The sequence below is a fragment of the Vidua chalybeata genome, chromosome 6 (genome assembly GCF_026979565.1).
Source record: "Vidua chalybeata isolate OUT-0048 chromosome 6, bVidCha1 merged haplotype, whole genome shotgun sequence".
Lineage (NCBI taxonomy): Eukaryota > Metazoa > Chordata > Aves > Passeriformes > Viduidae > Vidua > Vidua chalybeata.
This window is the reverse complement of record NC_071535.1, coordinates 24,135,085-24,159,044: the sequence shown is the minus strand read 5'-3', so window position 1 is coordinate 24,159,044 and position 23,960 is coordinate 24,135,085. Positions and strand designations below refer to the sequence as shown.

The 23,960-nt window shown below is 38.3% G+C and overlaps 1 protein-coding gene across 1 annotated transcript in view; it reads left to right on the top strand.

Annotated features, from left to right (window-relative positions):
* Nucleotides 1–23,960, top strand: part of MIPOL1 (mirror-image polydactyly 1) — a 181,710-nt gene that overhangs the window by 140,282 nt on the left and 17,468 nt on the right. Inside the window, exon 14 of the mRNA XM_053946718.1 lies at nt 22,057–22,287. Coding sequence (XP_053802693.1) covers nt 22,057–22,287 — 231 coding nt within the window. The remainder of the gene's footprint in view (nt 1–22,056; nt 22,288–23,960) is intronic.

Sequence of the window (23,960 nt, the reverse complement as noted above, 5' to 3'; positions counted from 1 at the left end):
AGTCTCTTGTAAAATGACATGGAAGTTCATTTTTTTAAAGACTGAGATTGATAAATGTGAAAGTAGGAAATCAAGAAGGTTTTTTATTATTTCCCCAAATAAAGAACTTACAGACTCAGGGGCAAACTCAATTTTCATCTTAATTATAGAACTGAATCATGCTGTAACAGGAGAAATAGATGAAGAAATATATTTTGTAAGCCATTACTTCTAGTCCTGGATAAAAAGACTTTTCTATTCAAGCTTTGGATACAGTTGTTTGTATTTAATTTACTTCCATTCTATAGTTACATGACTGATGTTATGGAATATAATACTCAGATGGTGCCATTTCAACCATGCTCCATGGACTCTGTGTATGGATATAGAATGGTGTAATTCTTGCTGTTAGAATGTTGCTTTCATTCCAATTTTAAGGGCAATTAAAAACTATAAATTATTTCTACCTAAAAAGTCAATATTCATCTTCACAGCCACTGCAGTAGCAAGTCAGAATACAATAAATAGCTTAAATAGTCAGATTCTTGTACTCTGACTGACCCATGCTCAAACATTTCAGCCTGTTTGTTCTGCCATCTCTCAGTCAGTTCTTCAGAATCCTCTCAGTCTAGATTTCTCTTACAATATGTAGCAGAAGATTGGGCTGTCTAACATCCAGTTTCCCAACCCAAATGAACTGAAACCCATTTACAGAGATCAATGAAGCTGCAACCACTAATGCAGAGTGGTGATCTCAGTCCTACCTCTATAGCAATAGCAGGCTACCTTGAGCACCTGTCCCAGCAGTTTACCTCAGAGAACTGGTCTTTTCGTACCTGTGGTTTGTTTTTTTTATCTCACTCTTTCAGTTATGGCCGTTGACTCATTTTCCTGCTCTTTTCATCCTGTCTGCTTGCTTGTGTTCTGGCAGTTGCTGTCATTGTTTCAGTAGGAGTTGCTTTAGACATAACATGGTTTAATTACAGTCATTAAGAAGAATGACCAAGTAATGGTATTGCTGTAAACCACACGGTTCTTTTTGAAGAGCAGTTTTGGGGAGATCATGGAGAAGACAGCAGTTGTGGTTTAAGTATTCTCTGTTCTTGCAGCAGTGACTTCTATTTTATTGAAGAGTTTCAGACACCTGACATTAAACATAAACCTTCAGCTAATTAAATTTCCCACTTACAAGCACAGAAAAGGTTCCTTTTTTATACTAAAGAGATGAGGGTCTTGGATATGCAGTGGGAGACAGTGTAATACATGTTTTGGAGGAACCTAACCTGCTCCAGTTCGATCCAGGCAAACATACAGAAAGCAATGAATCTGTAAGGGAACACTAAGGTTTTTGTTTGTCTTCTGTAATAACAAAAAAAAAAAAAAAAAAAAAAAGGCAAGGGCTGTCTTTCTATTTATTGAACTGAGTGTTAAAATTAGTAGGAATTTGGTGTGGAGGAACACTGTCTTTAAATCACATCTTCTCTCAGCAATCCTTGGAGGTTTCAGTGAATTTTTACTCAAATTGTAGGGGTGAAGGGAGCCAACACCTGATTATTTGGACCTGGGATCTGGAATCTATGTGTTCAGTCTTCTCCTCCTCTATTTTGTGCCACTTTGCAGTGAGATGCTGTAGCCCCAAAAGAATTGGGATTTTAGGTGAGTCTTTCTCACTGTGTATTCTCATAAGCATTTTCCCATTAGTAATCCCCCTGTGTCCCCTGTGACTTCTTTCCTTTGTCACTTTATTGCTTGTGCAATCACAGCTCTTGCTAGTGTTACATGAGATAAAAGTCCAAGGTTTGGGGGCTGTTTCATGAAGTGGATCAGACAGCCAAAGGGGGGAAGACTAATCATGGAGCTGCTCTGCATTGGAAAGCAGCTGCACGAGGTTTTACTGGTGCTACTGACATGACTGTATTTCTCAGTGGCTTGGTGCAGGTGAGCAGTGAAGGCAGAGCCCTCACTTGTTATCCTTGTGTATTTCACACTTCATTGAATTTATTATCCTCCTGTCCCTGCCTCATTCCCAGACTTCTTGTTCTCCAGCTTGGAATTGATTATTGTCACACTTTCTGCATTTGTTCAACTTTCTAACAATAATATAGTCAGAGACTGACTTTAGAAATAAACCTGTGGATAGAAAAATTTCTTGGGAGCATGGCAGACCAGACTCACATCCATTCTCCAGTTAGTATTTGACCATTTGTAAAGAAAAGGGACAGTAGAGAGAAACTCAGGTGTGTACCATAGGCTTGGTGTTTACAGTGGCAGTTTGGCAGGCAATGAAAAGGCAAAGCAGTATCTGAACCTGTTGGGGGCTGATGGGTGTCCTCTTTATAGTCCTTCAATGAAATATTTTAGCCATCAGCGTGCTCTTTAACCCTTCTGTGTCTCTCATTCATTTAGAAACACACAAAAAAAAAATTAAATGTTTTGCTTCTTGCCCTGACATGACTTAGAAAGTTTTCCTATCTCATTGGGAATAAAAAAAATTAGCATGGAAAATAATTTCTAACTCAGCTTTAGTGATTTATGAAAACTTTAAGAGAGAGGAAGCACTGAACTGTCAGAGATCCAAGGCACCTGATGGAATAACAAGCCACCTCATGCCATCCCTGCAACCAGAATGTAGTACACTCAAGTTGCCTTGTGCTGATGTTGGATTGGTCTGACCAACACTTTATGAAATCTTTGTGCCTAATGTTTCCAAGGGCTGGCTCTTGGCCTTCAGAGGTGCTTTGCCAATAGAAACACTAAGCAGCAGGACTGAGGAAACACCATGAATATGGACTGGAGTGCCTAACATGCTCTGTTGATGCAGTTTTAATTTGCACCTTGCACTATGCTAATTCCACTACTGCTTCTGCTACTGGGTGTCACAGTGACAAAGTTTCTTAAATTTTTCAAATTAGTTGAGGACCAACCAGTCACTTTTTGTGCCAAGTACTTTAAGGCTAGAGGTACTCCACAGGTCCTTATACTGTATTGCACCAGACTTGAACTGATTTCTCTACTCATTTGCTGTCGTGGAGTAATGTGAACTAAAACAACATTTACTTTGTCATTTTTGCTGGGGTGGGCCTTTTCACATGAGTTTCTGTTCTTCTCTAAGAGCAACGATTTGCTTGACAGAAAGGAATTCCTTGCCATTGGATGCTGATATGGTCTCACGACTCTGTATACAGGGCCCTGCTGGCATTATGTTCACAGCTGTCCTTTGCCTGGCCGATTCCTTCACCTTCTTTTTTACCTCTGCCCTATGTGATTTTCTGTTATGACTTCCTTGGTTTCTCAGTGAGCTGAAAAGTCTGGGAGGTGTAACTTTTTTCTGTGCTTTTTGAAGTAAGCACATAGTTAGAGATGTCTAGGAACCATTTTTCAAAGTTGTTAAAGTGTAATAAAATAGAGTTCTTGGAAGGTTTAAAGTCTCTGGAAGAGCTACCTGCAATCAACCTACCAACTGCTGCTGGTAGTTTGGAGTAGATAGCAATACAAAGTATGAAACTCCTGTAGAAATACTTGTAAAAATTAGGATGATGAGATTACAAAAGTTAATATCTATTCTATACAATGTAATACACAACATCAAAATTGGAGAATCTATAAAGAGTATATGCAGGATTATGAAATCTGTTATCTAGTAGAAAGGCTGTGTGTGGCTAAAGGGTACATATTCTAATTCTACCATTGAAATGTTGAAATGATGGATGAATAAAGGAGAATCACATCACTAAACTCTGCTTCAGCTTCTTTATTTGTATAAACTGAATAAGAAGTCTTACCCTTTTGCATAACACCTTTAGAGACTATGAAAATGCAGGTACTCTTGCTTTAAAATGAGAGAAGGAAAACAGATACAGAATAAGAAGCAGCCCTCTCTAGAGCAAGTTAAAGAAATACAGGAAAACTGTGTGTGTAATAAGAGCTATTTGGAAGACAGATTTTCCCATGAGAAGTTAGGAAGAAAATCTTAAAGTGTAAAAGAAGATTTTGGCTTGCCCTGTAAATATTGTATGAAAGGGAATTCTTTTGTTATTAATATGATATTTAGAAATATAGTAATAACATTGTCAGGAGGACTTAAAATGTTAAAATGCCATTTCTTTTTATGTTGGTTTTTCACAGGACATGTTTTTATGTTAAAATGTCAATCCAATAATTTCAAAAAATCATGACTTTGATGTGTTTCAGTTCAGTTCTCCTCAGCTGAAGAACTGAAATAAAATGGCATTACAGTTTGAAGGTGAAAGGAAACTTTTCACTTAGAAATGTGCCACAAGAAGACAACATATTTTTGGTGTTGGAATTTACATTTCCGAATTTAAAAAAAAAATCTTTGGTGAGAAGACTTTCTACATGAGCAATTTTCAGTCAGTGCTAGACATAACATTGCATTTCTTACTCTGCATTTAACACTGCTCACAGTGGAAAAATATTAGGGAGTATTTAAGAACACAGGTAGCAGAAGAAGTCCTCTGGCTGTCACAGAACACAAAAGAGAAGGCTGCCCACCTGTCTTGTTTACAAAGAGAGAAGTTGAGAGTGAAGTATTTTCTTTATTCAATTCCCATCTAAACTTAGAGTTTTTGTCAATTGATACGTGCATGTCATGCTGATGCCTTTTACTGGAAAATTTTCCATTTTTACTTCCCACTCACTAACTGCTTTTCTAACTAATGTGATAGAAGTCTTGTGTTTTGGAAGGTTTTTAACCTGTGTCCAGCATTCCATAATGATGTGTTACTTGTCTGGTATGGGTAGTTCTTCCAGCATAGGTGTGAAAGCTGTCATTTTTAGGAGAGTAGAGACCAACTTGGAAGCTTCAGCCACAGTTTTCCAGTGAATAAGAGGGCCTGCTGGGATTTGCTCAGTTCTGAGTCTCTCACATATTTGAGTAAAGTGTAACATACTAGTAATACTTTGCTTTTATAAGCAGACATTTACATGGTCGTGACAGGAAGGAGAACTAGAACAGAGCCATTTGTCTTTTTTCCTGATGCTACAAGACAGGCATGTGGTATGGAGCTGCTGTCTCACTAGCAGAGGAGCTTTTATGGCTCTGAGTTTGGAAGGAAAAGCCACAGAAAGAGAGGGAGGGAGTTACGCTGAGTGAATCATCAGAGTTATAATTTCTTTGACAGCTGTTGTAGATGTCGGCGAACCCAATGGGAAGAACGATGATGTCTAACTCCAGTTCAGAAGGCTGAATGATTTCTTTACTATAATTATGTTATAATACATTAATATGCTATATAAAAGAGGATACTAAATACTACATGCTACTTTCTCTAACTATCATATCTAACTAACTCACAACTCGTGACCCTGTTCTCCAGAGCCCAGACACAGGTGGATCCGACTGGCTGTCAGGACCAAACAATCCACCATGATCCAACCAAGAGCTCACTCTGGGTAAACAATTCTCCAAACACATTCCACAAGAGAAAAACATGGAGCAGAAATAGAAATTGTTTTCTCTTTCATTTCTCTCTGTGCACCTCAATAAAAAATCCTGAGAGAGAGAGAAATGTGCTTGCCACAGACAGCAAGGAGTTCAGAGAAGCTATTCCACTACCTGAGCCATTTCATGTTATAGCTTCATCTTTTTTTCTCTTAATCTGTGCTGTATCAGCTTTACAGAATGGCCATCCAAAAATGTTTTCATGAGTGACAAAGAAGTGCAGGCTTTATTTCTTATTTATTTATTTATTTCACACTGCTAGCTAGTCACACTTGGCAGGACAGTTAGTGAATTGAAAAGTATATTATTTTACTGTGCAACACTAAGTTTGTCCTGGTTACTGGTGGCTAATGTCCTGAGGAGGAGATCCAAGAATGAGATCTCAGAATGAAGAGAAACCTGCAAGCACTGTAATCTCAGAGTTGAACTCACTGAGGTTGCTGACATTTGAAGCAAATAAAGTCATGCTGTCACACAGGTTCCACCACTGTGTCTCTCCAGTCATCAAGAGAGATATTTTTATGCAGTTTTTATCACTCTCTTAAGGCTTCTGCTTTGATTTTTGAGAGCAATTTCTTGACTCTGGTAATGAAAATAGATTTTCTTCATGCCTGACACTGTCATTGCTTCCAAGCTTTCATCGTTAATAGCATGTGTCTGTACCATTCACAAGTCACCACAACATAAAATACTGACCACCACAAAATAAGCTTTGAGATGGCCAAATTGTTTCAAAAGTAGGAAATAATAATGGGAATTGTGTAAAATTTGTTAATAAATGTTATCATGTCAAGAGCTGTAACTGCAATAGATCTCTCTCTTTTCAGTGTAAATTTGTATTCAGTGCTGGTCAAAGTAGGCTTGTATGTGCAAGCAGTATCTGCCCAACAGTCAATACTGAAAATACAGTAGATTATTTGGGATTTCTCTACTTGTCTTTTGTGACTTTTTTTTTTTTAACTAAGCAGGAATGTATTTTAAAAAAAAAAAAGTCCTAATTTTTTTTTTTAGGGTTTTTTTTTACTATTTCTGATGTTTGCAGCAGGAAAAGAAATCCTTTTGTTTCATTTAACTATTCTTTTAAAACAGCATAGTAAGTAACAAGTGTTGGGTAGAAACAAAGCAAAGTCACAGCTGGATGTTGCTGTTATAAGATAGGCGATGACAATGGTATCTTTTTAGTGTATCTCTTATCTGTGGTGTCATTAAATCTAATGATGTGCTAAATAATAAAAGCAGCCTTATCACATTGCAAGGCTTTGAATTGTCTCAAAGTTGCCATGCCTGCGGGTTCCCTTTGGCTTTTGGACAGGGTTTGGATCGGAAGGAGCTGCAGTTCAGAGTGCATTTATGTGATCAAAGCTCTTTAGACAGATGGCTGCTAGCACTCCAAAATGATTAAAATATGTTCCAAGCAACATCAGTCTGTGGGCTTAGGGACCCAACCTTTCATTAGTCAATAAAGGGTCTTGAATTCTTGAAAATTAAATCTTTAAAGGCTAATAAGGCTGCTGGTTTGCGCTGAGCTGTTTCTTTGGATTTGCAGTTGTGGATTGGAATTGGGCCAGTATCTGTCCAATAAATATGAGGCTTTAAAAAAATCTGGTTACAAGAGACCTCCCAGCAGATCTGCCTGTTAAACAATGTGGCCAAAATTTTCAGTCTCATATATGTAAATTTAGACACCTGAGTTTGCATGTAGGGAACTGGAAAGGGACCCACAAGTGCCCCTTTGAAAAACCTGTAATTTCCTGGACAATAGTTTAACTGTAGGTGCCAAAGCTGGATCATTTTGACCTGTACAATTTTATTTTTAAATGCTAATGTGTTGACTAAGGATAATTCTAGAATACTTTCAGGATACCATAATCAAAGCATCAAGCAAGTTTCAGAGTTTTTAGAAATCAATAATATTACTTAAAGTATTCCCAAGTGTTGTCAGTACTTGCCAAATCTAAATGTGTGATAGTATAGCTGGGTGCTGCAGTGTGGCTGCATTTATTCTCTTGTCTACACCTGGCTTGTGAAAGACATCAGCTGGGGGCTTGTGCAAGTGTGAGGTGTCTGTAACCTCTACAGATTTATGTGAGGACAGCAGCATTAAATGTCTGTTTAATACATGTTTGAGCCTCTGGTTTCTTTTTTTTTTTTCCTTTGTCTGGTAGAAGAGAATCCGATCTTACAATTTGCAAATTTCTGAACTTGAAATGTTCTTGACACTTTCTACACAAGGTTCAAAACCTGAAGATATGTAAATTCTCTCCAAAATGCTTCAAGATTTAGCCTACTGCTGTAGAATGTATTTTAAAGCACATCAGAGTTTTGACATGCACCAACAGAAGTAAAACAAGTCGTGGTGATCCCATTAGCTCAATGTGATCCCATTAGCCACATTGTTTAGCCTGTCTTCTTTCACCTTGGGAACAGCTCTCACATTCCTTTTGTCAGGACTTGATGGGGCCAGCAACTGAAGTTCTTCCCCACACACACCATATTTACTCCGGGAATGCCATACTCCTTTTCTTTTTCTCAGTCTCCCTCTGAAACCTTGCCTGCACCTGAACTGCTAGTGAATTTTATTCATCATAAACATAAGCCAGATGTTACTGTTTTTTGATAAAGGTACATCAGACTATGTTCTGATTCTTTTGGTGAGCTGATTTTGGTTTTCATTTGTTGTAAAATATCTGGGTTTTGTGTCCCAAAGCTTTTTGTCCATCATCTAAAAAATGGTCATGTACTCTGCTCTTACAAATGGCTTCTGAACTGTGTCAGATTTTCTTTAGCTCTAGACATAAGTATTTTGTTTCTGTTCTTCAGAACTAATTTTTTTCCTCTAAGAGCTCATTTGCTACAAAGTAGGCAAAACAAGAAAAATTTCTACAGTAAAAAAAGTCCAGGGTGTTGTGCACATGCTTGTTTCTCTTAGTGTCTCCTTTTCTGGAGTTTCTTATGAACAGATATATTTATCTTGGACTTGAGAGGTCTCACAGTAGCTTAAGTGTGCTCTGAAGTGGTCCTGTTATTTTATCTCTGTTACCGTTCTGCCTCCTCATCACCTAAATGAGTCAGAACTTCAGAGTAAGGAAATGCACAAAGCTTTCATCAAAGTGATATGATTTTAGGGCTCAATAGATCATGAACAACTAGGACTGGTAAAAAAAAAAACTATAAAGGACTGATTCACAATGTCTTGAGAGCAAACAGAATTTCTGTCCTTAGGAATTATCTCTTTCTTTGTATCTCCTAATCTATCAGACTTTACATTAATCACTTTTCCCTCCACTCCAGGGCATCATATGAAACTTTTTACTAATCAAGCCAGCATCCTGTATAGTCTGAGTTTTTTTGAGGTTTTTTGGATCATTTTTCGGAGCTCTGCAGAAACTCCATTTCCAACAATGCCATGTAACAAGCAACTGCTACCAAGTGTTTCACCCATACTCCCAAGTCTGAGATTTCCAGAGAACTGAGCAGGACTTCAAGAGCAACAGGAGTCTGAAGAAGTGGATGATTTTATACGTGCTGCTGAAGTGCTTGAGGAATTCCTGCTTTGAATATTCTGATTTGTCATTGTTTTCATCTGGAGTTGCAAGTCCCTGTAATTTGTAAACACCAAGTCCTAAAGGTCTCCATTTGGGGAGGGGAAATTAAGGGCCTCCTTTGGAATGTTTTTTCTTTGCCTCTCAATTCCCCTGGCTGTAAGATGTAAATAGTCCTACTCATGCATTTTTTGGAAAGTGCATTGATTTAAATTTTCTTTATTAGTTTCTGCAAAATATTTAGTGAGGTAAACCTAAATTTATCACAGTAGCTATTGTATTGCAGCAATCATTCTGAAATGCAAGTACAGAACTGCCTTTTCCAGATGAGTCATACACTGTGAGTACCCCATTAATACATTTAATGTTTAATGACCAACTGTTTCTCCCGCTTCCTCCAAATTACTGTAAAGTTACTATTCCAAGGAGAGAAAGTAGCTTTTTATTCTGGAGAAGACTGTGGCATTCATTGCTTTCAGTGAGAATGTAATCTTAAACAGTTCCTGGGATTTCCTCTGCTAAAAGGCAACCACGAATTTGGAAATCTTTGAAATAGGAATAAGGCTGCAAGAGAGGAAAAAAAAATAGGTATCTGCTGTTGCATTAGTTCAGTTTGGGGCATGTATGTGCGTGTGTGATCAAATTAATGTATATATATGTATATAACTTTGTTGTAGAAATGCTTCAGAGTTCCTTTTTTTATGTTCGTAACAGTGCAGCTCTTTATGACTGGAGGGGGGGGGGAAACCTGGTTTTCTGAAGGAGGTGTTGAGCCTGCCAAAGTTGATGGAGGTGAATTTGGACAGCAAATTAGTGTGGGTCAGCTAGATGGGCACAGACAAGAATGTAAAATGACTAGATTGCTACAGATTTCTGCTTGCCAGAACAAAACAGGCAAATTGTTTGTGATTTTAAAGACCCTGAGTTTGCAGACTTAAATAAAGACATGCCTTAAAAAAATCCAAGAATATGTTGGTATAATGATACTTCTTTTGTACATTATGCTAGAGAAAGGGTACAAGAATGTCAAACATTTAAAAATTATTTTTACTCAGCTAATTCTTCCATAATGGACGTTAATACTGTTGACATTACTCATGGATTGAATGCAAGCAATTTAGACAATAGATAGTATCAGGTGCTAATAGATCAAATGTAATTATTCTTTGTGAAATAATTTTGCACAGTTTAGCAAAATGGTTTCAATTATTCACTGTAAAGGAAAACTCTGAGTAAAAGTGAAAATACTAAGCTTTCTCCTCTAGGGGCATTATATGCATTTCTAAGTCATACTTTTTCTTCATAGCAACCTTTCCTCTATAGCAGCTTCCAGTGCAAGTTATTACAATTCTTTTTGCATAAGATAGGTCATGTGAAGTTCAGCTGTAGGTGGGGCCACTCTGGCTGATTGGGGGACAGTCTTAATAGATCCATTTCATTAATTAAGTCATGCATTTTTTTATTAACAAAACCTGTATGTCAGGTTTAGCCAGCTGGGAGCCATTCTTATGGTTGTTATCTTTGTCAGAAGGAATATTGTGAAAATAAGGAATTACTGTACATGCTTTAACTCCTGATTAAACAGAGGAATGACATCCGCTCACCTGCTGTCCATGAAAAAATAACTTTGGGGCATATCATGGTGTTGATTCATTGATTCTGATCTTACATATCTCATTAAGGTAACAACTGTGTACATTGTATTGGAAATATACTGTGAAGGACTTGTGTCATACCCAATCTGTGGTCATTGAAACAAGCAAGGTTGAGGCCAAAATTTCAAACACCTAGATTATTTATTGTTTCTTTTTATTCTTGAAGAAACTTTTTCTTCTTGCCCCTATTTTTGGCTGTATTATTTTCTTGCATTTTTTCTCTTCTGGTCTTCCATTCCCAGAGATCAGAAGGAAGCAGCAAGGTTTCCAGGAAGTATTTAGTTGTACTAGGCAGCCAGAAGAACACCTGTTTATGGCCACAGCCTTTAGTTTCTTGATACAAATAAATTCAAAGCAGTCTTCACTAGGTTTTCTTCTGGTTCTCAATGGGAAATGCACTAATGACTTCCACTATCATTAAAGAAGATTGAACTGAGAGGAACTTTCACCAAAGCGGAATTTGTCCCTCACTAAAAAGACTGTGAAGAAGGATGGATAACAAGGTTCATATTATCTGATTTATCTTCCTTTTGCTTCTGAGGTAGGCAGGATCTTAATGTTATCCAGGCCCATATAAGATAATGTTCTGTTTTTTTCAATCATATTCTGCAAAAGGGACTTCCATCCTCAGGGTTTTGGTGGAGATAGAGAAATATGTATTCTTCCATTTAGCTCTTCTTCTCTACTGTCTGTACCAAAGGAGTCATTTTACTATACTTTTACAGTTGTGACAGTAGAATGAGGAATGTCATGATGTAGGAGTTTAGTTTTCCCTCTTGAGCAATGTTACTGCTCATATCAGAGGAGGATATAATACCTGTTGGATGTCTATAAGCATAGTAGGCAGTATTCATACCAATAATTATCTTGTCCTGTTCAAAAAATAAATAAGGAATTGAAGAGTGTTGAATTCCGTGTTGGCTAGATTTCACAAGAGCTTTCATACTCATTCAGTTTCCTTGTCAGGTCCTGAGAAAATAATTAATTCTTTGGTTCAGTGCAACCAATATATTTCCTGCTACAGTTTTTCACTTTACCTGCTGTTCATGGAGAAATGAAAGAAAAAACTGCAGTTTTTCTTGTGAAATCTTGTGTCATAAAGTGAAAAATGTTGTTTTCCTATTCAACCAAGCTAAATTAAAGTGCACGACTACATTAATTTTTACACATTTTATTTCAATAACACATTTAATTTCAATAATGAGTCAAAACTCATTGGGGTAAAGGAAGAGAGAGGTGAGGGAAGCTGATTTAAAATGTTTGGGATACAGAAATCCATTCAGCACTGTTTATAGCCTCTTTCCAACCCCTAAGCTTGAGAGCTTCTCTTCACTGATTTTTCTCCAGCAGCCACCAGTCTAATCTCTTGCTTTTCAAGAGGTATGAAAGTTGTGTGTTTTGGCTTCCAGTCATGTACCATATCCAGCTGATGGCCCCTTTCACTGGGAGGAAAGAAGAACATCTCAGAAAACAAGGATGTTTGTGCTTGGGGCAGATCAACAAAGCACATAGGCTGCTGTCACTGCTTATGCCCTGTGGTGACAGTGGTGGCTGAACCTGCAATGGGGAGGCAAAAACTTGTGAAAAACTGTTTTTTCCATTAAGTTCCCAAACCTGGATCTGTCTGCTGAGGTTAACCAGGTTGATGTGCATTTTTAATGTGTGTGTACTGTTAATTAGCTCTTCAGTGTCTTTCCCTGAACAGTAATTGGCACTGAGACCTGAACCAAATCTGGGCCTCAGGTTTCCAAGATGCGGCACATGTAGATAGTGAGAAGAAATCCAGGACCCTGGAAGCTTAGATTTTAAAGAAAATGAGCTAGGGAAAGACACTTTATTCCCAGTTTCAGCATGGCAGGCTGAGTTCTGCATGTTGTGACCTGCTCAGTACCACACAGAAGACATGAAATAGAAGAGGGAATTCAAGACAGGGCTCTTATCCCCAGTCCACTAAATCATTCCCTTAGCATGTGCCCTTGTCTCATGTTAAGGAGAATGGCCCAGACAAGTCTACCCAGTTGCTTCAGTAAGCTTTGGTACAATAGGGAAGCAGACTTCCCTTATATTAAATTTCCCAGGCGCTCCCTTTATCATTTAAGCCATCGTTTTAACTGCCTTGTTTCATAGTGCTTAACTGTCCATGGAGCTGTATGATTTATATGAGCAAGGGTTTGGCAGCAGCAGCTAGGTAAGACATGACTTACTGAGTAGTGATACGTTGCCATTGTGTCATTTACATGGCGTTCAGGAGGTGAGTTTCTAAGTGTGTGTCCGCACATCAATCCCCAAGCCAGCTGCATTTTTTGTATGGGAGAAGCCATGATGGCATTAAAGCTGACATTTTGGGTGTCTTTACCCATGTAGAGGACAGATTTCAGACTGCAGCACATGCAGTCCTCCTAGTGAGTCACCAGCCATTGCAGAGTAGTTCATGTTGCTGTGTACAGTACCAAGAAAGTGGTGAAAATGTGCTGGGCACGCTCACCTAGAGTTCATCAGCACCTCACTTACTGGCACTCTGGTGACCAAAGCTGGGCATGGGCTGGAGTGCAGTACACCATGTTTGCTTTTCATCAGAGTTGCATAATATTTTTCAGTAGCACCTTTGAGTAAGATCAGACAAAATTGTTCAAATACTCTGGTTTATTTTCTTGGGACAGGAAAGGAAGGATCCTCAAATTTTAAAAGTTACATTTTCTTCTTTTTTTTTAATTCATTCAAATATTTTTTTTTTTTAGCCCACTGAATCATTCAGCAAGAAAGTAGAGACAAGGAGCAGAACCCCATGTGATTCCCCTTCTCAGGTTATTCACACTGAGCTTTAGGGCTACTTTTTCTAGCTTTAGGGCTACTCAGCTCATCCATGAGATCATCCCTCTCTGAAATACCATATGTATTCAATTATTCCAGCTTTGAAACATATTCTTCTAATTGCCTTCTCCTGGAGAGACTCTTCCTCAGCTGGATGTCCCTGGCCATGCTGGAAGGCAGGGCTGTCTTCCAGCTTAGGGTCCAAGACAGTTTTGTCTCTTGCTTTTCTGATTCAGTGGAGGAGTTAAGCCAAGCAATCACAATAGCAAATCAGGACAGCCATAAAATTCACGATGATGTCTGATTTATAAAGATAACATTGTATTAAGTGCAAGATATTTTCTAAGGTTTTTAGTAACAGGCTTTCCTCAACTGATCATTCCTAAATGGTGCCATGTGCTTCACTGCTTGATTAATTTATATGCCTTTATGATTTTAATTAATAGTGTTTTCACCAGAGGCAATTACTAGTGATTAGAAAACTTCAGGCTGTTCACTTTATCTGTGCCAGTGTTTGGGAATTATTCCTGTGGTCTTTATTTTTGAAGACTCTTGAATGGCATCAAGAGCACAAAGGAGGCCATGTAAACACTGGGGAAAAAGTAATGCTTATACTTCTGGGAAAACATTTATGGTGATTCACATTTTGGAAACTGAAACACTATCAATGTTTTATTCCCAGATTATTTTCCAAGAAAAAGTTTGGATCCATTGCTGAATCGGTTTCTTCAAAATACTTAGGCTCATATTGAAGTTGGATCATACAGAAGAGGCTGGAAGACAGTGCTGTGGGAGTCAGAGGATTCCTCCATTCTCTGACATTAGCACAGAGGCATGGAATAAGCCCATCTAAGTATGGGCTATGGTGTTTGGATCCTACCTGGCTCTAGCTGAGGGATATCTGCATGATGTGAAAGGATCAGGACAAAAGTTTCTTTGTTAGGGATCTAGACAGGCAGCTTTGTACAGAAAAAAATAGAAAATGGAAACATACTTAATAAAACTCACCACAAGAATATACCCACTTGAAGATGGGAATATTCAATGTATAGGTACAAAAGGTCTCTGGATCCTAGTATAACTCTTTTAGAGTTTGTTTTTTTTCCCCTGGTGGAAAGAAGCTAAAAATCCTACGTCATCTTGATGTGAATAAGAGCTAAGAATTTTTCAGAAACTGAAGCCTTGTAAGAAAATCTCAAATGTGCACTTGTATAACAGGTTTTGAGCGAGTTTGGCACAGTATTTACTACTACAGTATAAAGGGCTAGGTTCCTTGATGTATATTTCTAGTTGGCATTTTATCAAGGAAATAAACTTTGGGTTTTCTTTATATTGTGACATGTGGATTGCAACTACATTTTCTCTGTCCAAAGCCTTGATTTAAAAGCATTAGATCATTAAATTTGGTGCTTTTGCATAAGACTAAAATTGTAACTGAACAAATTATTTATGCAGGTAGAAGCAAGATAAAGTTTCTTTCAAGAGTTCTTTAACATATCAGATTGATAAGAGTCAAAACACCTTTACTGCCATTAAATATTTACCAAGACTTGGCTTTTGGAAGAGGGGCAGTTCAGTCCAGTGTGTTTGGCTCCATGCAATGCTATTGATTAGCTATCAGAAGGACATAGTTAATGGGTAACTGCAGGTATTACAGAGCTCTCCACATTCTTGTCAAGTCTTTTCTCTGAAGATGACCTAAAATAAAGTCAGTTACAACTGGCATTCACCTGAGACAGATTGCACAAGTTCGCCTACGGTACGAACAAAAGGTTCACAAGGATCAGTTGACCAGGTCTTAGGCAATCCTTTCTAGTAGTTGTCATCACTGCTGGACTTTAGAACTGCACGTGTTTACATTTAATTAGAAAGAACACACAGTTTACATCGCACAGTAGCTATCGGCATCAAATCAGAATTGATTTCCGCTCTCTTTCTCAAATGGCTATTTCTTTCCAACTAATTAAAAAAAGGCACATAACAAAATGACTCATATAAATTTTAGAGCAAAGTAAACACTATTCCCTGGAGACAAAAATAAAAGTCAACAGCGCATAGTGATTACATTGAGCTTGTTTTCAGGTGATTCTGATGCCTGCATTATGATATGTATCAGTGCCATCAGATTTCTTTTGTATAGATTTATAAATGGTATGCCCCTTTGCATTGAGTGGACACTTCATTGACTGTTTCAATTTTCAGGGTCAGGAGTCCTATTTATTTCATCTGGATTGTTGCAATTTATCTGATATGAGTTGATTCACTAATACTCCTACTTTTTGCCAAAGGATTTTATTCATTTGAAATAAAATTGTCTGTGTGTAGGTCACTCATGTAAAATGGAAGTCAGATGCCATTATCTTTACCGGTGAGAAGCTGCAAAGGAAACTAAAGGCCCAAGCCATATTATCCTTAACTTCATGCATAATTTCTAACAAAGAAATCTCTATTAGATTTTATTAGCTCTGCAGGCAAATCTAAATTCAAACTATGGTGACAGGCATCATCAATTAAGGCTTCTGGCAGAAATGTCTGACTCTTGAGTGCCCCCATTCTTTGTCATCAGGGAAGATTTCCGTAGTTGGCATTTTGGAGAGTAAATGTTCATGCTAGCAGTACTGTCAAGCCTGTGGGAACTGAAGGGGTTGCTGAAGGTCTAGACTGAGTTGGTGGGTATGTGGGACTGTAGGAGCTGATCCTGAAATGCCTGGTGAGAAGGCTTGATGTTCCTTTATGTCCTGGTTTTCTTGTGAGTGACAGCGTTCAGGATGAAGCTCTTGGCAAGGATCATCAGAAAAAGACAAAAAGTAACACATAGTGTTTTAAATTACAAAGTAGTACATTGTTTTCTGCCAGTTTTTGTTGGTATGCCAGTGGTTGTTATTTTAGTGCACCTCCAAGAACTACTGCTTTCTTAATTCAGTTTAGATTTGAGGAAAATGGTGCACTGTTCTTTAAATTGTTGTCAGAAATGTTGTTGAAAACATAGTCTCAGTATAAAAAATAAATCACTATGACCTTTAGGACAAGATCCTCTGTGTCTTTTCCACCAAGCTTGTGTTTCTGCAAATCCCTGACATCGGCAGTTTCCCTGCTGGCCCCAGGCCAGAGCTGCTGGCTCCACACCACCCACATACACACCCCTTCAGTGATCCATGTCAACCCAGCAGCCTCCAGCAAGCAGCAGAGAGGCACAGGTGCTGCCAGTTCAGCCTGGGCACGGGGAAGGTGGCCATGCCTCTTGTCTGTGAGCTGGCTGTGCCCCTCCTCTTTGCCTGCTGCCCACAGCTGAGCCAGGGGCTGCTGTGCTCTGCTTCTGCTAAATACTTGCAGTTCCCAGGGAGAACAGACAGGAGGTTGTGATACACAGGAAAACATGGAGTCGCTGGCATCATCTTAGGTGTCCATTATATTCACATACTGAGGTCACTCTTCGTGCCAGCTCTGTCTTCGATTAATAGATAAGGTTCCCTCTCTATTTGCAGAGTTACCTAAATAATCTATTACTGTAGGGAATAACTACAATATTACAAATACTAAGTTAAAATTATTTTGTTAACTAAAGCCATTGGCAAATATTTAAGAATGGCCAAAGCATATGAATTGACAATAAAGAACAGATACAAGATAGCAAAATTCTTACTTGTAGCATCTAGTGGGATAAAGTAAACACCTTACAATTTTTTTTTTTATTTGGGTTAATTTTACTTAATTAGAAGCAAGCCTTCATGGTGCACCTGGTGAATGCTTAGGCTAGAATATGCTAATACAACCAATTCCCTGTCAAAACATGACAGGAACATTTTCTGGAGAGCTTGGTTCTAGGAAAAACATAATTTGGGAAAACTACAAAGAGTATGTGCGATAGTTTACTGTATTGCAGTCCTCTAATTCATGGAAAAAATTTGAGAGCCTGTGAATCTGTATTTTGCAATTAGCACAGATACATTGTGGAGTCCTGAAGATATGTAATTAATGTGAACATATAGCAAGTAATATTCAGGATTAAAGCATAAAATCTACAATCGTCTCTTCTGTGAACTCATGTGCACTATATCTCTGTGTGAGAAAATAGCTAAGTTGCAAGCTTCCAGTCGCTAATCAACTAGAAATAGCAGAGACCCCAGCCCCAGGTGCATCAGGTACCCAGGGAATTCAGATGAATTTCTTAGCTACAAGCTAGCTCCTTAGCTGTGGGTCTGTGTCACAGCATATGGCACAGTTGGGACAACTGCAGTACACTGAGCATCACCATACAATTTCAGAAGGCTTTAAGCATTTGCTCATTCAGAGTAACACCTTATCACATCAGAAGGCTTCAAGCATCTGCCATTCTTGTTCTTCAGCCCAACCTTTTATATCCCTCATGTTCATGCACTGCCCCTGTGTGCCCTCTGTTCCCTTTGTGATTGGTCAGTGCCTGGGCACTCCATGGCTCACTGCTGTCAGTGCTGCTCACCTGCTTCTCACAGCTGTACCCACTGGGGATGAGGCTCAGCTGCAGCCCCATTCCCAATTACCACAGGTCTATGCTCTAGCTGAAGGGAATAGCACTGTAACTGCAAACACCTCAAAAACACTTCCTTCTACTGATCAGTCTCATGTATGTTTTGCCCTGTTTCAACCAAACACTGTTAATCCAGAAACTATTTTTTGGAGGTCCTAGACTGTTTGATGGCATGGTGAATGTGAGGAATGATAGGTGGTGCTGAATGTCGTGTGCATATCACTCACATGAGGCTGTGCTATCTGAGCAATTTGCCCAGGGCCTGCATAAAGTGAACAGAAGACATTTGATTACTGTGCAACTCCCTAAATGAAAAGTTTGTAATGGAGGCATGGTTTCCAATTATGTCTTGTTTGAGAGCGTATCTTCAGCTTCAAGAAAGGCTCAGATGATTAACTCCATGTCCTTACTCCCTCTCCCAGGCAAATCACAGGGAAATGGTAGGGGTACTTCAGTAGTCCTGGACCACTGTAGTGGTCCTGGACCACATTTCAGTAAAAATGAAGCTGAAAAGAATATGTTTGCTGTTTGGCATCACTAGAAGACCATCTGGATTTAGTTTTGTCCTAAATTCTGATTGTGCTGCATCAAACTTAGCTCTTTCAACAGTGATGAGTCTCTTGACATTAGTGAAGCTCAGAGCACTTTGCACACATAGCATTATGATTGCTCTTATTTAAAGATAAGAAGACTGAGGCCCAAGGAGGAAAAATGTGTTTGCTAGTTGTCTTTAATTGATATTTGTTCAAACATAGAAATTCTAGGATGGATAGTAGTCAATTCAAGCTGTCACTGTAGCTAATGAACCTATGTTTGAATCATCTAGTGTCCAGGCTTCTTAGGACCCTGGTACAGGTTGCAGATTTCTCTAGATCATTTCAGGAGAGAAGGCTGAATGTCAAGGTGCTGCTTACTGTTTTTCCATACTCACATGTAATTGAGTCTGGACAGTATGGACATGCATGATCAGCACCAATCTGTCGACACAGAAACATAGGATTTCCTGTGAAATCCTGAAGTTGTATGCCCAACCACCACAGAGAAGAAAATCAACGGTGGCCTCTGTTCAACAAGTGGTTGAGGTTGCCTAAGTTCTAAACTAGGAATGCGTGGGTACATCACACAAGAGAGCGACAAGAGAGAGTCCGTGATGGACTGTGACAGTGCAAAGAGCGTACTCTGCGCTATGTGCAACGAGCATTCCTTTTGTAACATGGTCCATGGCCTGCGTGCCAGAGTCTGCCTTCAGCTGCTGCCTTCAGATAAATTAGTGAAAGATGGTTTGTCGTACTGAGAAGAAAACACAGTCTTCTTACCTTGTGTAAATGCAGGCAAAGGAAGACTAGTAAAATATTTGTCTATGGTAGGGCAATGTCATCTAGTTACCAGTCTACCAGCTGTCAGGCTCCTGACTCACATGTAATGCAAACTTGACTATTTAATATCCTCCACTTCACAATAAAATTTCAAAGTCCTTTTAGGGCTTATGGGCTTTTTTTGATACCATCTTATTACAGTATTTCCTAAGAGCACCTTTGAGGTAGTATTTTCAAGGTATCGATGCTGCCTGGCCCTTGAGTGCACTCTGCGGCATGAGGGGACGCTTTTCAAAGCCATCCTGAGTGCAGGCTGAGGTCTGAGAGGTCTCCAGGACCTGTGAGAAACATTTGTGGTGAAAACCAAGGTCAGAGCTACATGCCTTTGGGAACATTGGATATGTTTATCACTGGGGTGGAGGCAGAGGGAGGGAACGGGTAGGGAATGTTTGGTTTTTTGCTGGGTTTTTTTTTTTGTTCCTTTAGGTGGAAGGTTTTGGTATGTTGTTCAGTAATTGCTTCAAGTGAAAAATCATTTCCCGCCTAGCAGCAAAAGTATGCCTGGCAAGGTGAGAAGTGTTTTAGGAGCAGCACTTCACAGAGTTGATTTTTAGCCAAAATCAAGTCCCTCTGGGAGCAGTTACAACTGGTGATATTTCTTTGCAGGGTTGAAGCTACTCTGACTTTGGGGACTGAGGAAACCTCTTGCTCTCTAAAGGAGCTGGACAAGTGATATCAACTCATGTCACTTTTTCTTCTGCCTAGACACAGTTAAGGTGGGCCCTTGAAGCTCTCAGACCCAAGCTGGAGCAGGAAAGAGGCAGTGTTGTCATAGTAAAGCAAAAGGCTTACTAAGAAGAATATGTGAATTACTGAAATCTAGGAACTATTTGAATACTTTGGTGACCCATTCTTCAGGCCTAGAACTCCCTTTTTCTTTTTTTTTTTTTTTTTTTGTTTTTTTGGGTTTTTTTTTTGGTTTTTGGTGGGTTTTTTGTTGGGTATTTTTTTTTTTTTGGTTTTGGTTTTGGTTCTTTTTTCAGCATGAAGAAATAATCTTCAGGTGAATGAAGGAATTTCAAATTAGTAAATTTTCAGAATTTTACCAAAACACATATTGATGGAAGTCTGGAAATTGCATGCTTTTGAAAAAAAAATTGTTAAAAGAACTATCAATCACGATGCCTTTATCTGGGGGAATCACACTGGTTACAAAGTGTATACATTAGAATCTATTGGTCACTCAGATGCAATCATTATGAGTTAAGACATGTAGTAGTATATTGCAATTGTAATAGTATAGTTGTGTTTTTCATAGTCAGTCTTTGAAATGGAGCCCAGTTGTAGCCACAGAGAGCCAGTATTTTAGGATCTAAATAAATACCTTTATTTTTCCTATATTCTGGGAAAAAACTTGAGCTGGTGTGAACAAGGTGGAATATTTAGCCTATCCTCTAGTTTTTGTTGCTTTTTTTTTTAAATCAGGGATCCATATATTCACTCACTGAACAGTTTAGCTTCTCATCTGTCTTTTTTTTCTTTTAATCTTGTGCCAGGTGTTTAAGAAGTGGGCAGCAGTGGTATTTCAGTAACCTGCTTTCGACATTATTTGCATACCTTTGTATTTTTCCATGGTGATCAATGCTCAACTGTAGTGGAACTTCAGTCAGTAAATTTTATGTACAACTGAGTAATTTTTTTTTTAATTAGTCCATTCTAGGAATTTTAATGTCTATTTATAAATATTTATATTTTCAATATGTCTTCATTTAATCGAGAAGATTTTTCACATTTTTTTCAGATAATCACAGGTAGTATGCACAATGATATGTCAACACTGACCTTTTAGCTTCTCTATTTCTCTTAGTTCATCCACATTTTGTTTGTCCATGTGTATTATATTTTAGTTTATTTATGGTTTTCCTTCATGGGCTGTCGGAACAGACAAGTGTTTTCCATGCAAACACCTTAATAAGCTGCAAAGAAAGAAAATATGCTATTGCATACCAGCAAGTGTTATGTAGACTGTCTTGAATACTTTGATCAGTGTGTACGGCTACTAGAAATCCACACTGAAATAATGTTTGATTTGTCCAGAACTTTCTGGCACACAAATACAAAGCATTTAGTACTATATTCTGGTTTGTGCATTGAAAGAGTGTTTGGTGTGTGCTCTTCGATTTGGAATCTCTATTAACTTACCTCAAAATCCTGGATAAAACTGAGTGGAGACCTTTGGAATTGATTAGCATGTGCAAATCATATTTCTAAGTACTCCTGCTGATTTACTGATTTTAATTATTGAACTGTAGTGTTTTTATTCCTTTCATTTTGTTGAAAAATCTTCTTTTGCAAATAAATCCCCTGTAGCTGGTGTTTCTGCTTGCTAAAAGATAGTCTTGTGTACCACAAGTTATTAACACATCGGTAACTTATAGTGAATAATTCAATTTCATGTAAATCACAATAAAAACTTTTTGCTGCAGCTCAGAGGTGATGAACAAGATGCTACAGCTGAAAAATACTTCCTCTTGAGTTTTTGCTGAATTTTTTTTTCAAATTTTGATGGTTGTTACATACTTCTAGAAGAACATTGCAGAAAAGGTTTGTTCTTTTTGTTCTCTTCTGAACACTTCTTCTCTTCTGAAGTCACTTCTGAAGTATGACTTGTTTTGCTACTATTGCATGTGAGTCCATATATATGACAATGTTTAAAGTATTAATTAATTCTTGCAGCTCAGCCTTAGACTGAAACTTAATAACATGTATGATTTGGTTTTCCTAGGTTATACAAGTCTTTGTCTGAAGGAATGAGTCTGAGGAACCAACCTAACTGCACTTTCAGTACTTCTGAAGGTGGACTGCAGGGAAGGGAGAATGTTGTGACCCTAACCTATGGCCAGATTGAAGAGCTGGCAGCTCAGCTGCAGCAAACTCGATTGGAGCAAAAGGACACTGAGCTGAAACTCCAGAAAGCCCTGGAAGCTTCGCAGGAGGCCAATGAAAAAGTTCAAAAGTAAGTCACTTGCCTTCCAACAAAAATTGCAGTTGTAATCCACGGGAAGCATTTTCTGGTACTTTGTCTATAACTGAAAGTGTGGCAGTACTCAGAAAAGGTCCTTTAAAACCTTTTGTCAGCTCATTTCCTACTCAGAGTGAAGCTGATCATTTTAACAGTTTTGTGCTATTAGGAAAGTCAGGGTACCTCTCATGACTGTTAAGGAAATTGCTTCCTACACGTGCAAGGCACAGAGAAGGTCTTTCCATCTTCTATGAATGGTTTTCACTGTTCTTTTACTCTGTGGCAATCCTATGGTAACAGAGTATTTGCCTTTATAATTGCATGGTAGAATATTATGGTTCTCATTTTTGGTCTGTTACACAACTGACAGGTTTCATGCCACGGTAAATGCTTATGGGGTTGTTTAGGGGTGGCTTCAAAATCTCGCTGAGAGCCACAGGAAGTCTCTGAGTCAGTGAACAGAGATTGTATTCTCTTTCCCATCATGAGTTTCCCTGTTAAAATGTTACTGAACTCCCAAAACCTGAAGTTCATCTCTAGCGAAGTACTTATTGTCATGTTTGTTATTAGCAGTGCCTCTTGACAGTCTGGCACTTCTCATCTCTGCATTACATTCATCAACTGCAAAACTCTCACCCTTCCAAGGTGGCCAATGCTAAACTGATGAGAACTGTCCTATCTGTCCATATATGCCTTCAGCTTTAATGTCTACAGCATTGACAGAGTAGCCAGAAATTGGCTTATAATATATTGCAAGGACCTAAAAAAAGCTTTTCTTGTTAAAAAAAAAAAACACATACTGAGTTATTCTATTTAAAAATAGTTATATGCCTATATTTTTAATTTATTTGTGACTACATAAAATATAATTAATGTATCTATATATGAAAGTGCTTCTTTTTAGTCATCTCTTTAAACCCTCCAGTGGTTGTTTGATAATCATTCAAGTCTTTATTCTGAAAGAATATTTGAAACTTCGAGAGGTTGATAAAAATAAACCTATTAAAAAAATAAAGTTATGGTAAAGAGAATATTGATAAAACTTTTCTGTACACTGTTTTGAGTTGTTGCATCTAGTTTTCTTTATAAATGTTTAATAATATAGCTGCTTAAGCAGGGGTTGAGATTTCACTGTTTTTTTTTTTTTCCCCTGAAGTGAAACAATCTTGTTCAATTCCATGTACCCAGGGTGGCTAAAGTAGAAGTGCAGCCACAAACTGAATTAAAGTAGTGGTGATGCACCACTATAATGTAAAGAATTTACGTAATTTAACATACTCAACTACTTGGGAAAATTTTGGTCAGGTTAGTTTTCATTATTGTTAAGATCAGACGACTGAGCCTATAGCAAAATTAAACAATTGGTTGAAGTCTTTTGATGACAATAGCATGCCCTTTTTACCACGAAACCGTGGAAATGCTCTGCGCGTCTTCCCAGCACCCGGAGTCATCCACCCCCATCTTATAATTCAACCTGCAAACAGATTAAGCAGCTGAGTTTGTGGAAAGTGTGTTTACTTTGAGCTAAGAACCCTTGTGTGACACTATAGAGATTCCTCTGACACCTCTGGGAGAGCTACACAGACAGTTCGTACTCATCAGCAGGGAAACGGGGCTGAGAATTCCCAATTTCTTTGTAACCTCAAATGCTTCATACAAATCAGTGT